A 14,904-nucleotide genomic window follows, 5' to 3' on the forward strand; every position below is an offset into this window, starting at 1 on the left:
GAAAGAGATGCAAAGCGACTTGTCTGGAATCGGTCAAAAAGTTTATGCCCATGCAGTGTCGATCAAGCAACTTGAGCAGCAGATGAATCAGCTGTCCACTACAGTAAATCCACGTCATCCTGGCACACTTCCTAGCAACACCATCCAGAATCCAAAGAATGATGAGTATTGTATGGCAGTCACCACTCGAGGAGGTAAACATACCATTGATCCCCCTATGTCGTCTAAGGTTGAATTCGTGGAACAAAAATATGATTATGAGATTGGGGTTACTGGAGAGTCCAAGAATGCTACAGAAAAGGAAGTGGAGGTGACCCAAAAAGTTATTCCTATTCTTAGACCACCACCGCCATTCCCACAGAAATTAGTGTAGAAGACTGAGGAAGGAAAATACAGTAGGTTCATTACTATGTTGAAACAAATTTCCATCAATGTTCTGTTGATAGAGGCTTTGGAGAAAATTCCTGGGTATGCGAAGTTTATGAAGGATTTGGTGACCAAAAAGAGGGTCGTTAGCTTTGAGAACGATGAGAGGTTGCAACATTGCAATGCTATTGCTACTAGGTCACTTGTGCAGAAGAAAGAAGATCCTGATGTTTTCACTATTCCTTGTACCATTGGGTTGTTGTATTTTGTGAAGGTGTTGTGTGATTTGGGTGCTAGCATTAATCTGATGTCATTGTCTATCTACAAAAAGTTGGGTTTAGGGGCTCCAAATTTGACTCTGATGCGACTACTCATGACCGATGGAACTGTGAAGAAGCACATTGGTGTTCTCCAAGATGTCATCGTGAAAGTGGAGTCATTTATTTTTTAGATGGATTTGGTGATACTTGACTGTGAGGTTGATTTTGAGGTTCCCATCTTCCTAGGGAGACCATTTCTTACTACTGGGCGTGCCTTGGGCGATATGGAGAGAGGGAAGATGAAGTTCTGATTGAAAAACGAAGAGGTAACTTTCAATGTCTATAGGTCTATGAAGCAGGAAAGGGATCTCAAGTTAGTATCAATGGTGAATCATATTGTGGAGCGAGGTTATGATGTGTCTATTGAAGAGATGTTGGGTGTGGATGCACTGGCAGCGGTAATGGTGAATTTTGAGGGTGATGCTAATGAAGACTATAATGAATTAGTTGCCGCACTTGATAGGTTTGAATTATATTTCGAACCAAAGAAATTGGAGCTAGATATGAAGAATCGCGACTCTCTACCCACAAAATCGTCTGTTGAGAAGGCTCCAAAATTGGAGCTCAAGGCTCTACCATCGCATTTGAGGTATCTTTTCTTGGGGAGAGATGGTACTTTACCGATCATCATTGTGGCCGATTTGAGTGAGGTGCAAGTTGAGGCATTGGTTTCTGTGTTGAAGAGGTTCAAGCGGGCTATAAGGTAGACTATTGTGGACATTATTGGGATTCCTCCTGGCATTTGTTCTCATAAAATCAAACTCATGTCGGACAGCAAGCCTAGTATCGAGCACCAAAGGAGACTAAATTTTCCTATGCAAGAGGTAGTGAAAAAGGAAATCATCAAGTGGTTGGCTGATGGAGTTATATACCCCATTGCAGATAGTAGTTGGGTCTGTCTTATTCAGTGTGTGCCTAAGAAAGGTGGGATTACTGTGGTTCCTAATGCGAAAAACGAGCTTGCTCCAATGCGGCTAGTGACTGGATGGAGAGTATACATGGACTACCAGAAATTGAATGCTTGGACAGAAAAGGACCACTTCCCTATGTCGTTCATGGATCAGATGTTGGATCTCCTTATTGGTAAGGGTTGGTATTGCTTTCTTGATGGTTATTCGGGCTACAATCAGATCTCTACAGCTCTGGAAGACCAAGAGAAAACCAGGTTTACTTGCCCTTATGGGACTTTCACCTTCAAATGGATGCCATTTGGGTTGTGTAATGTTCCAGTAACCTTCCAGTGTTGCATGAAGTCGATATTTTCATATATGGTGGAGGACACTATTAAGGTATTTATGGATGATTTCTATGTGGTAGGTGACTCATTTGATGGTTGTCTGATGCATTTGTCCGAGGTACTGAAACGGTCTGAAGAGTGCAATCTTGTGCTCAATTGGGAAAAGTGACACTTCATGGTGAAAGCGGGGATAGTTCTGGGTCATCGGATTTTTGTGAAGGGAATTGAGGTTGATAGAGCTAAAGTCGAGGTAATATAAAAGCTTCCACCACATATCTCTGTTAAAGGTATTAGAAGTTTTCTTGGGCATGTAGGCTTTTATAGAAGGTTCATTGCACACCCATTGTGCAAATTGCTCGAAAAAGAGTGTAAGTTTGATTTTGATGATACTTGTCTGAGAGCATTTGGAGAGTTGAAAGCAAAGCTAGTTTCCGCACCTATCATTATTTCACAGGATTGGGGGCAACCGTTTGAAGTGATGTGTGATGCAAGAGGAGTGGCACTTGGTGTGGTATTGGGAAAGAGTCGAGAGAAGATTCTCCATCCGATCTATTATTCCAGCAAAGCTCTGAACATAGCTCAAAAGAACTATATGGTGACTGAACAAGAACTCCTTGATGTGGTTTTCACATTTGACAAATTTCTATCCTACTTTCTTGGTACTAAGGTCATAGACTGACCATTCTGCATTAAAGTATCTGATGGCTAAAAAGGATGCAAACCCGAGGTTGATTAGATGGGTATTGTTGCTGCAAGAGTTTGATTTTGAAGTGAAATATAAAAAGGGGACAAGAAATCAAGTTGTCGATCATTTGTCCAGATTAGAGGAGGAAGTTATGCTCAAGCTAGGTGATGAGGCTGAAATTAATGATGCATTCCCAGACGAACAGGTTTTGGTTGCTTCTCATGATCTTATTCCTTGGTTCGCATATTTTGCTAATTACTTGGCAAGTGATTTGGTGCCATCGGATTTTTCATTCCATCAAAGGAAAAAGTTCATGCATGATGTGAAGAAGTTCTTTTGGGATGAGCCTTACTTGTTTCGTATTTGTACTAATGGGATTATTCGTCGTTATGTGCCCGAGGTTGAGATGATGAGTATACTAGAGGTGTGCCATTCATCGCCTGTTGGTGGGCATCATAGTGGTATTCGGACTACTCATAAAATCTTGCAGTGTGGGTGTTACTGGCATACCATCCACCAAAATGCTCATGATTTCGCCAAGTTTTGTGATCGTTGCCAAAGAGAAGGAGGAATTTCAAAGAGGCAAGAGCTACCTATGAATCTGATATTGGTGATTGAGTTGTTTGATGTTTGGGGCCTTGACTTTATGGGTCCATTTGTGAGTTCACATGGGATGGAGTATATTTTTGTTGCGGTTGATTATGTGTCGAAATAGGTGGAAGCAATTGCTCTTTCAAACAATGAGGGTAAAAGTGTCACCGCATTCCTGAAAAAAATGTCTTCTCCAGATTTGGTACACCTAGGGCAATTATCAGTGATGGAGGTTTCCACTTTTGAAATAAGTTGTTCTAGGCGTTGCTAGAGAAATATGGAGTCCGTCAAAATGTAGCCACTCCTTACCATTCCCAGTCTAGTAGGCAAGTTGAAGTGTCAAACAAAGAGATAAAGCAAATCCTTGCAAAGAATGTGAATGCCAATAGAATTGATTGGTCAAGGAGTCTTGATGATGCTCTATGGGCCTATCGCACCGCATTCAAGACTCCCATAGGTATGTCCCCCTACCAACTTGTATATGGGAAGTCATGCCATTTGCCGGTAGAGCTAGAGCACAAGGCTATGTGGGCGCTAAAGAAGTTGAATTTAGATTGTGGCGCCGCATCGAGTCAAAGAGTGAATGACATGAATGAGCTTGACGAGTTTCCCCTAAACGCTTATGAAAGTTAAGCCTTGTACAAGGAGAGGATAAAAAAGTATCATGATCAAAAGATTGAAAAATGTGAATTTGTTGTGGGTGATCTGGTGCTTTTATTCAATTCAAGGTTAAGATTGTTTCCTGGAAAGCTCAAGTCCATGTGGACCGGGCCATTCAAAGTCACTCAAGTGTTTCCACATGGAGCGGTCGAGCTCGAGAACAAGGAGGGAACAAGGTTCAAAGTGAAGGGGCAGAGGACCAAAGTCTACATGGGGAAATTGGAGAGTGTGCAAGAAGTGATTGAGGCTTATTATCTTGATGAAGTCTGAGTAATCAAGAGGCCTCCGTCGTGCCGTGACGTTAAATCAAGCGTTGCTTGGGAGGCAACCCAAGATGTACAATCTAGCCAACTATAGGTTTTTTCTTTTCAATTTAGGAGTTTTCTTCTTTTATTTTAAATTATATAACTCTTTAGATAGGTGTTTTATTTGTGCATTAGTGTTGGCTATATATAGAATAGGGTCCGTGTCTAAAAAGTGTCCATAAAATTTAAAAAGAAAGTCCTAATGGTTGCTACGTGTGCAGGGGCTAAAGGCAAAATCTATAGAAAAATAGTTGTGCAGTGGTCTACGGACCCATCGACGGTCTGTGGGTCCATCCACGGACCGTGAATGGCGTCCGTAGACCCAGGTAAGCTTTCTAAAAATTCTTAGTTCAGAGTGACCTATGGTCCGTAGGTCAACCCACCGACCGTCGACGGGGTCTCGTGGGTCCAAAAACTAGGGTTTGCCCCACCCGACCCGGACACCTTTGATGTGTCCGTGATTTGGACTCATTTAGGGCTATATTTTGATGAAATTAGTGTCCTCAAATGCATGTTTAATCTCGATATCTGATGAAAACCATTAAGTTTCAGGTATTTGAAATTTGAGGGTAAGCATGGACACTATCAAGCAAAATGGAGCAAAAGAAGCTAAAAGAACGTAGAAATGAAGATCTTTGAATCGCCGAACCCATTCGGCGAACCGCCAATAGATCGCATATTCGCCTTTTGTTCCAGTGCACTAAGCCCTGAAGGAAAGGAGCAAATCGGCAATGGAAAGAAGCAGTCGGCGTTTCGCCGAGCGACTCCGCGAAGCAGTTCTACATTGCCTAATGATCCAGGACATAAAGATGTTGAAGGCAAATGATGAAGGGCAACAAAGTAGACCAAAGGGCGGATCGCCGAGTGCATCGGCGATCCCGACTAACGTCGCCGAAAGATCCTTCGGAGCACATTTTCTGAAAACTATACTAGTTCAGTTTTTATTCTTAGGAGCGAATTTTACCTTATTTTATCTAGTTTTTAGATTATTAAGTTTGCGACAGAGTTTTGGAGATATTCTCTCTATGTTTTGGAGAGGGTTTTGAAGAACTTGGAGCTTTCAAGGGTTTCATCTTCAAGAAATTGGAATAGGGTCTCTTGGATTCTTCACTTTTGGCTTGTTTTAAGACTTAATCTTGCATACCCATTAATGGAAACTGATATTGGTATACGTCTTTATCTCTTTTACATGCGTAGCTAAAATCCCAATTCTTGGGGTGTGATTTTGTGAATATGGGTTAGATTAGTTGTTGGGTCTTTCTTGTTGATAGTCTATTTGTAGTTTAAATGTGATTTATTTTAGTGGCTGTGGATGAACTTAATGAGGTTGTAGTTGCAAATATAATCTCATATATGTGTTTTCGGTTTGCTCGAGAGAGAGGTCGTAAAACTAAGACCACTAAATTTATGGCCAATGTGAGTGGGTCAACATGAGGTTCAACTCGAGAGAGCGAACCCTAGTCCCATGTCGACACACTCAACTCGAGAGAGTGAGTGGGTTAAGGCATAGGCTGGTCTTCATGCGGTAAGTGGGTGTCCGAGAGAAACGCATTTGAATTTACTATTTGAGCTTATACCCTTTAAAGTCTAGCCTAGTCACAAATACTCATTGAATTTACTATCAAAAGCATGTACCCAATGATTTAGTCTATCCCGTATTCCTATCACATCCCAAGAATCCTATCTCTATACTTGTATTTTTCCTTGTTTTAGTTGTTTCTTGCTTACAAACCTCCATTTAATACTTGACGCTTGCTTCGCCCTTTTTAATTTGTTATGTGTTCATTCGCTAAAGTCTTTAGCTATGGTTAGCTTTAGCACTTTCGCACTTAACCACTAATTCTTGCTCCCACTCTCTTGGGAACGATCCCAACCCTTGGTTGGGTTACTAAACTATTGTACGATCGTAGACACTTGCATTAGAAGTTGTGTCTTGATTACGCAAACATCAACCTTATAAAATAAAACCTTTCATTTTTAATTCATTCCCCATATTCAAAACTCCCTCCCAACCGTTTTTAAACCCTTTCTCTCCCATAATCACTCCATTTAATCACAATATCCCACAAATCCAGTCCCCATTCACTTCCCCAATTCCCAAATCATCCTTTTCTCTTCCAAATCCCTCATCTCCATTCCCCAACTATTCTAGAAGTTCGGGTTCAGTGTCAAAGGGCTAGCAAAAGGTATAAATGAGTCTATTGCATCATCACACTCACCCACTTCGATTACTCGAAAGGTAAACTACTTCACCCTAACTTTGAGTTCACTGTTCATTGTTTGTATCATGAACTCACGAAGTTGGAACTTGACCTTAGGTTGTTAATTTCGTGTTTGAATATTAAATTGTATGCTAAAACCACCCTTGGTATGATGGTATGTGAGTGGGTAGTTCATTAAAACCAAATTATCCAAGTTAATAGGCCGAAATGGAAGTTTTGACTTAGTGTTCATAGGTTTTGTTGTGATAATCTGTAAAATTCTATGAAATTGGAACCCTAATGATGATTAACTACCAAATTACTTGTTAAAATGCATGTGTAGGCCTAATTTGTTTGTATTTGTTGAAAGAAAATGAATGCAAGAAATGAACCATTTGAAAACCTAGCACAGACTGACCCACGAAACCCCATCTACGAGCCATAGGTCGAGTCTGTTGGCAAGTAGCACACAAAAGTTTATGCTAAGTGTCGAACCACGATGTGGACTACGGTCCGTCGTTCCATCGATGGACCGTTCTGCACATCCGTGGTTCCCACATCAAAGACCCAATTTTGGGTATTCTGACCTACGGAGGTGACCTACGGACCATCTATCCCTCGATAGACCGTAGGTACCCACATGGGTCAAAAGTTTAGCTACTACTCAATTTTCTTTTAATTTTTTATTTTGGTTCGTTTCTTGTTCTAAAAAATTTCCAAATGTCTTATTTGCTTGTTTTGGTACTAACTAAGCTTCCAGAGGTACAATAGCACCCAAGCAAACTCCGACCTATGCCGCTATTGGAAAATCGAAATTTGTCGCTCATTCGCGACGTATGATCATTGAGGAGGACACTAAGTATGTTCATCTCAACATCAGGACCTCCCCTACATCACCTCGCACTACGAGGAATCGAGCCCAGCTTGTGATTCCTGGCGTGGTCACTACCCCCCAGTCTGAGGAGGGGGCCCCACCGATCGGTTCGTCGGTTGACTCTAAGTCACCATTCGGCTTGAGCTCTAATGATAGCACCGCCTCGTCTTCCCAGTCTAATAGCACAGGAGATACTCTAGTACCCCCTAGTACTAAGCCACCAACTGTTGCTACGGAGCCTAACCGGTGGTGTGTGGAAGGCTAATTTCAGATTTACACAGATTCTTGCTAACTAAATGAGCAATATAAGATTTCCCGATTAGTCACAGAGGACCGTCGGGTTCTCACAGGTAGCCTCCACACTGCTGCGGTCATCCACGATCTTTTTCAGAGGCACAGGTATGAATGGATGGCACGTAGTCCAAGGTCCTATAGAGAGGAGATTATATGAGAGTTCTACGATTCCTATGTCGCCACCATCAGAGGGTCCATCTCTAAGTGGGACAAACCCGCAGCACAGCCTCCACTTGAGGCCACAAGCGTACGGTGGTTCACTGTTGACATCTTCGAGACCACTCTCCGCAGGTTCATCTATGGCCCGAACCACACTCTGCCCATCAATATAGCAGAGTTCAACTATCAGATGGGCATTATTCAGAGCGGAGCATTTAAGCGGAATGCTGAGCAGAGGGAGTCCCTTGTGAGATGGCTGGCCCGACATCTTGCTACTAATGGAGAGCGCGTCGAGTGGGTCCAGACCCCGAGCTTGGGTATCAAGAAGGAGACGACCTTGACTTTTGCTGCTAAATTTTTCTGGTTGCTTGTGCGTAACCGTGTGTCCTCTACTCAGGCGGATAATGTGCTCACATGAGACCAATTGGTTATGGTTGCAACTATGGTAGCAGGGCTTGAGGTAGAATTTTTTCCACATGTTGATTGCGGAGATTCATGAGAGGGCCTTCAAGTTCACCGCTACCCTGCCATTCCCTTGCCTCATCTTCCAGCTTTACGGGGATGTTGTTGTCCCAGTCTGGCATTGTGACCGGTTGCTTCAGGAAACCAAGACTCTGCATATCGGCCTGATTCGAGATGAGGCCAATGTAGTTTCCCCTCACAAGGAGCCACAGGTTGAGGTGCTACCATTGGGAGATGATCTTGTAGCAGATGTGGAGAAGATGCAGGTTGATGACCCTGCCCCTCCAGCCACTACAGCAGATTCCCAGGTGCCTCCATCACCAGCCGTCAGTTAGGCTCCTAGCTCATCCAGAGCCACTCCCTCGTCAGGGTCCTCCGCCATCCCTCTAGCTCGAGTTGTGAAGCTGGAGACGCAGATGGACACACTACTACAACACATTAGGCCGTGGATGCAACGCTCATTAAGAAGTCCAAGGCAAGGATGGAGCAGCTCATGGACCAAAAGAATCAGGTCGTTCATAAGCGCCTAGATGTGTTCGAGTTGTGAGTCTTGAGAAGCCGGCCCCGACCATTGATCTATCTACCTTCCATGCGGATTTGGCCAGCCTTCGCGCCGATCTGGACTCCCTCTTGTCCCCTCCCGACTCTGCACCAGAGGCTACCCCTACAGAGGGGGTTGAAACTGTGGTGATATATGCATTGTTTGGCAATTCAATGCCACCACCAGACTCTTCCCGTGCTGCTGGGAAGTGGCCCCGCTCCAGTCGTACTTCTGATGATGCTAAGGCCTATAGATTGAGAAATAAGGAGCAACAGCAGACTGAGGAGGCTCGGAGGGCATCCATAGTTGATGGAGGTAGGTGTTGGCCCATCCGTCATAGTAAGAACTACTGATGGTGTTGAGAGAGTTGATAAGAGCACTACTCAGAGTTCTGGGATAGTTGATGGGAGCGCTACTAATGGAGTTCTAAGTTTTGATCCAGCAGGCACCGGGAAACCGAACCCACTCGCTTCTTGAGTGGTCTTCGGCGCATATGCTCCACAGGTTTGCTTTACCCGATCCTTTACTATTTATTTTTTTGTGCATTGGGGACAATTGCACTTTATTTTGTTGGGGGTGGGGTAAATGGATTGTGAGTGATAGGGTGAAGTCTGAGTAACTCAACTCATAATCCTCTTTTGAGTTTTATTGCCTATGTTTTATTCCCCCAAGAGACTATTTTAAATTATGTTGAACTGGCATGTTCGGTAATGTATGTGTAGGAGTAAGTAGAAAAATGAAAGCGTGATGGCATACAAAGCATGAAAAAAACTGTGCTAGATTTGTAGCCTTGATTAGTCGAATATGCTGGATCTCAATGTGACATGATAGGAACCGATTTGACTTCATGACTTAAGCTAAACTTGAACTGGGTAATCTGATAATCTGATAATGAAATAATGTGCCAAGAGTGTGTGAGGAAAGTTGAATTTTCAGACAGTATGTGCCAAACTAGAACTTGCCCCGTTGGTCCTGCTAAGATGATCTAGGCAAGAAGTTGGAAAGTGATCATAGGCCCTTGTTCAAATTAGTCCACTTAAGCCTAAAATGATCTAACCAAATGAAATCAATGTTCCCTTTGATCCAAATGTTTGAGCCTAAAATAGACCATTTCTTTTGATTCACCTAACTCACCTTCCCTAAAATAATTGTCTTGGCCCGGTCCCTCCTTGGACATGTGCACCTTGACTTAGGCCAAAAGCCTAAGTTGAGGGTGGCTAATTCAAAAAGTTACCTTGATCTTGGCCCTGGTCCAACTTCAGATATTGTGCACCTTAACTCATAAAAAATACATAAGTTAAGGGTGGCTATAATAAAGGAAACTGAAAGAAAAAGGGTATGAAAAGAGTTTTTTGTTGAAGAGATATATGAAAAAGAAAAGATGTGACTTTGTGCAAAAGAAATAAAAGATGAATTACAAAAGTGCTTAAAGAAATAAAGAACAATAAAGAGAAAGAAAAAGAAGAAAAGAAGAAAAATATGAGCTAAAAAGTCAAAGGTCACATCTATATTGAAAAAAGTCAAGGGAAAGAAAGTAAAATGAAAGGATGTCAAAAATAGGTTGAGAAAATAGGTAAAAAGTCAATGTAATGTCAAGGAGGGCAGAAAATCACTAAAAAGTACCCAAATGTACCACACATGATCCTGAGCCTACATTACAAGCTAAGAAAGTCCTATAGTGATCCTAGAAACTAGTTTGAAGAGTCTAAGCAGTGAAAATACGAACAAGGCTATGGTATTGAGCACTAACTGTACTTGAAGTCACTTCTGAGCATGAGTGTTGAACGAATCCTAAAAACTTGAAAGTCATATCTCTTGTGAGTGAAAAAGGATTTCTTATAAAGTGAGGGCACTAGTTACATTGTTGAAAAATTGATACCTTGGTGATTGTGAATGATGTATGATGTGGTGTATGTTGGTCGATCTATGTCATGTTTTGATACATATGAGTTGGCTTGTTGAGTCTAAGAGAAAAGATTTGCACTGAGAAAAGGGAATGGATTGAAATGGCCACGTGATTGCTTGAGTTTGTATGTCTGCTTCTACACAAGTGTCGTTTAGAGTGTTAGTGTGTCGCTTGAGGACAAACAACATATTTAAGTTGAGGGTGCTGATACACCGTGAGTTTACGGTATTTTTAATAAATTTCACTTAAGAGTTGTGTGTGTCTAGGGCCATTTTGTATTGAAAATAATGTTTTATGTGTTATGTTTGCTGGAAATAGGCTTTGACGCGGTTGAGTGAGATGACAACTGAAATTTTGCAGAAGTGGCCACCCACACAGGAAATAGGCTTTGACGCGGTTAAGTGAGATGACAACTAAAATTTTGCAAAAGTGGCCATCCGCGGAGGGACCTACGGACCGTAAGTCCTGTGATGGTCCGTCGATGGGTAGGCGTAGATAGGAGCATCAGGGAAGTCTGACCAACTGTGGAACTACGAAGCGATCCACGGAACGTAAGTCGACCTATGGGCCGTCCTACACATCCGTAAAAGGTGTTCAGAGAGTTGAAGTTCCAGTACCTGATGAAATTCCTAAGTGTGAAGCCACGGAAGAGGACCCACAGACCATAGGTCCACCTACGGTCCATCGTGCACTTCCGTCATTGATGAACTGGGAGTTGAAGGGTCCAGCCTCTGCTGAAAAGTTCTAACTGTTGACCAACGGAGGGGACCTACGGACCGTAGGTTGACCTACGGTCCGTAGGTCGAGTCGTCGATCAAAGTTGCGTCCCAAAAGTTTATTTCCTTATTTTGTTTCCTTTTTGTTTAGGACATGTTTTTCTATAAATAGTGTATGTAAACCTCATTTTTAGGGGTTAGACATTACTGTTCACTTTTAGTTCTTGATATTTTGTTGAATTAACTTTCAAACTTTGCAATTTGATTTCCGAATTTCGATTTATAAGATTTTTTCTTTGATATTCAGTTTGAGATTTCGGGTTTCTTCTACTCTAAACGTAGGTTCATGAATTCTTATTATCAAAACATGAATTGTGTTCTTTCAAGCATGAGTAACTAAATCCACAACTAGGGTTGTGGGAACCATGAGCAATTAACAACGTATGAATAATAACTAAGTAATTCTTGAATAGTGTTTATGCATGTATTGGTAATTCTTTCTCTTAGAAGTCTTTTTAACAAGTGTACGAGTTAGAACTTGCCTTCTTTCTACTTGCCGGACCAAGGAGGTAGTTAATAAGAAAAGAATTATCAACATAGATTTAGTGTGATACTATCTAATAGCCTAATGTCAATTGGTGCGAGGGTGAAAACTAAGCCATACATTGATGTGATGTCTAGTATGAGGGAAAGGTAAGGGTAAGTAAGCTATACACACATAGCCGGACCAAGGTGCGGGGTGAAATTCCCTATTTGAAGGACCAATCACTTAGGGATACCTATCTTACCAACGTTGCATGTAAAACACTAGGAAAGAATTACTATTATTAGGATTACCGCGTTAAGAGCTTATGGAGAACACATACACCCTAGTTTCTTTCTCATATTGATAACTTGAAGTTTAAATCTTGCTCACTTGTCACTTAAACAACAATCAGTTATTTGTTTCATAAACCCCCCCCCCCCTTTATTTACTTGTCTCGGAAATAGTTTGACTAAACGGATATAATAGTGAGTTAAGTTTATGTCTGAACCATATTTCTCGTGGGATCGACCCAAACCTACAAGTTGGTTCTTTATTTGACAACGATCGCTTATACTTCTTTAGGGAGGTGTAATTTGAACATATCAATACCGCACATCAAAATTATCAGATGAAAAATATTTGATCCATGATCATAAATCAATTGAAAGAAAAATTGATCATAATTTATTGGTATGATGCATTCAATTACTTCAGTATGTAATATATTATATTTCACACCATGAAACTTTGTTCTCATAAGCAATGATGACTATTTATTTTAGTTATTTAATGTCACATCAGCTTGGATATTTATCAATATTATCAAAATGAATTATCTTGATTTGATATTCAGAAAGTTGTGCTCTTAACTCAATTATCTTGCACACACAATTTTGTGAATTTCAAACTTCAGGTTAACAACAAATGCACATGTGATTATCTTATAAATGCATCATTTTATCATATCACATGATAGGTGAACGGGCCCATATTCACCTTTTATACTTTTCAGAATTTAGGGATTTAGTCTCAACATTAGTGATCCAATCAACTTATCATGAGGACAAACATCAAAAGAATTCTTGAAGAATCTTCTAGTTTTTCAATGTATATCCATTACTCAGTATGCACATCTTTGGGATGACCAAATTATTGATGCCAACCAATAAAATTATTAGTACCCGTAAACTCCAAGTTTACTATGCCATGTGCCTTTTTTGCTTTAGTAAATTTCTAATTTAATATTATATGAGCAAAATTTAGATTTACTAATCCGAGAGTAATTTTAAGATTCATTTCTTCTCAATCACTCTACTTCTTCGGAAGGTGAGTCGTGATCCCATCACGATAAAATGCATATCCATATTGATGAGTTTTATTTTTCACTATCACATTCACTTTAGTATTGAGTTTATTCAATCCCAATTGATAGGTATTAATCATTAAATGTTTGGGATGAAAACTCTACATTATTATCAAGGCGAATGGACTTTATTTGATTATTAGAATCATATTATTTGTGGCAACAATTTTACAAATACCAAGTTGCGAGATGACAATAGGCACACGTGAGACCATATAGAAGGATCATCTATTAGGACCATGAAGTATCTAAAAAACCCAATATGTGGGTGAATAGGTCCACAAATATCCCCATTTATAAGTTCCAAGAACGCAAATGACTCAATCTCTGCTATCGTTTGTGATGGTCTCAAAATTAACTTCCCTTGCTAACTAGCAGTACAAGAAAATTTATCATTTGAAAGAATCTTTAGGTTCTTTAATGGATGTCTATTTGAATTATCTATAATTCGTCTCGTCATTAATGACCCATGCATGATGTCCCAGACGATCATGTCAAAGTATTATGAAAGTAAGTAAAGTTCTTATTTACTATAGAATGTGCCTAAATTGCACTAATTCTTGTCCAATGCAAGCTTGAAGATAAAACATGAAACTTTTCTATAACACATGTCTTGTTCAGAGACATTCATGGTGATACCACATCCACGACTAAAGGTCGCGATCTTTTCCACGCCTAGCATGGTGGCTTACACCTCATTAACTTTAGAGAATAAATCTATATTTATAGCATTTATCAAAAGTTCTCTCATTATCATGAATGGAACACAATGTGTGAGTATATCAAATTATTATAGCTTTAGTACCTCATTCCATATTCATGTGCATTATTTAATTACTTATCTTCTTCAAACATATTATGCATTGCTACCACATTCACTTTAGGGAATGGAGCGATTTCAATTTAATAGGGTTCATGACTACTTTTCATCAAAAACACACATTGTTTTGCATTAGTCATTATTATATCCTCAATATGGTGCATAGAGACTCAAACTTAACGTCTTATCCATATAAAGGTGTGTTAGACCACTGATCGATGGAACTTGAACCCAACATCTTTAATTTCATCACGGTGCATCAAGACTTGAACTTGATGTCTTACCCCCTCTTTGTGCGATTAGACATGAATATATCGTTTTACACATAACCAATGACACTTATTATGATTTATAGATCTCCTCGTATAAATTTTAAACACAATACATAAATGGTTGTAAATTCTGACCATACAACTACTTTCAGTAATAATATCAATCAACATGATTATCCGAGAAAAGTAAACAAAGTTGATAATTGAATAGGCCAATTTGAAGACTTAGCACATATTTTGATGTATTCAGTAGGTTGTACAATGAAGGTTGAAATTAACCATCGAGGACAGAAAGTCAACATGTAAAACTTTTCTAATATATCATATGCATGTGGACAGATTTACTAGTTATGTTATTAACTGCACCTACCAAGATGTCACACAAACCGGGAAACAATACGTACCTTCGGATTTCCAGTAAAACAAAACGCACGTGACATCTTCAATACTTTTCAAAGTATTTGCTCAAGGTGGTAGTGTCTTGTCCTAATAACGTGTTATGAAACTATATAAAATATTGAGAAGAGAGTACAAATTAGGAAGAAGAGAGAAGACTTATTATTTCTCTTGAGGGATATTTAGAGATTCACATATTTGATATACAAT

General features: G+C 40.2%; 1 protein-coding gene across 1 annotated transcript; it reads left to right on the forward strand.

Moving 5' to 3' along the window:
- The first annotated feature begins 4,789 nt into the window (after positions 1–4,789).
- LOC107063399 (uncharacterized) lies at positions 4,790–7,504 on the forward strand. The gene is made up of 2 exons (XM_015315259.1): positions 4,790–4,982; positions 7,119–7,504. The coding sequence occupies exons 1-2, from the start codon at positions 4,790–4,792 to the stop codon at positions 7,502–7,504; spliced, it is 579 nt and encodes a 192-aa protein (XP_015170745.1).
- The last annotated feature ends 7,400 nt before the right edge of the window (positions 7,505–14,904 follow it).

This window comes from Solanum tuberosum, unplaced genomic scaffold, assembly GCF_000226075.1.
Source record: "Solanum tuberosum cultivar DM 1-3 516 R44 unplaced genomic scaffold, SolTub_3.0 scf00002, whole genome shotgun sequence".
NCBI classification, from domain to species: Eukaryota; Viridiplantae; Streptophyta; class Magnoliopsida; order Solanales; family Solanaceae; genus Solanum; species Solanum tuberosum.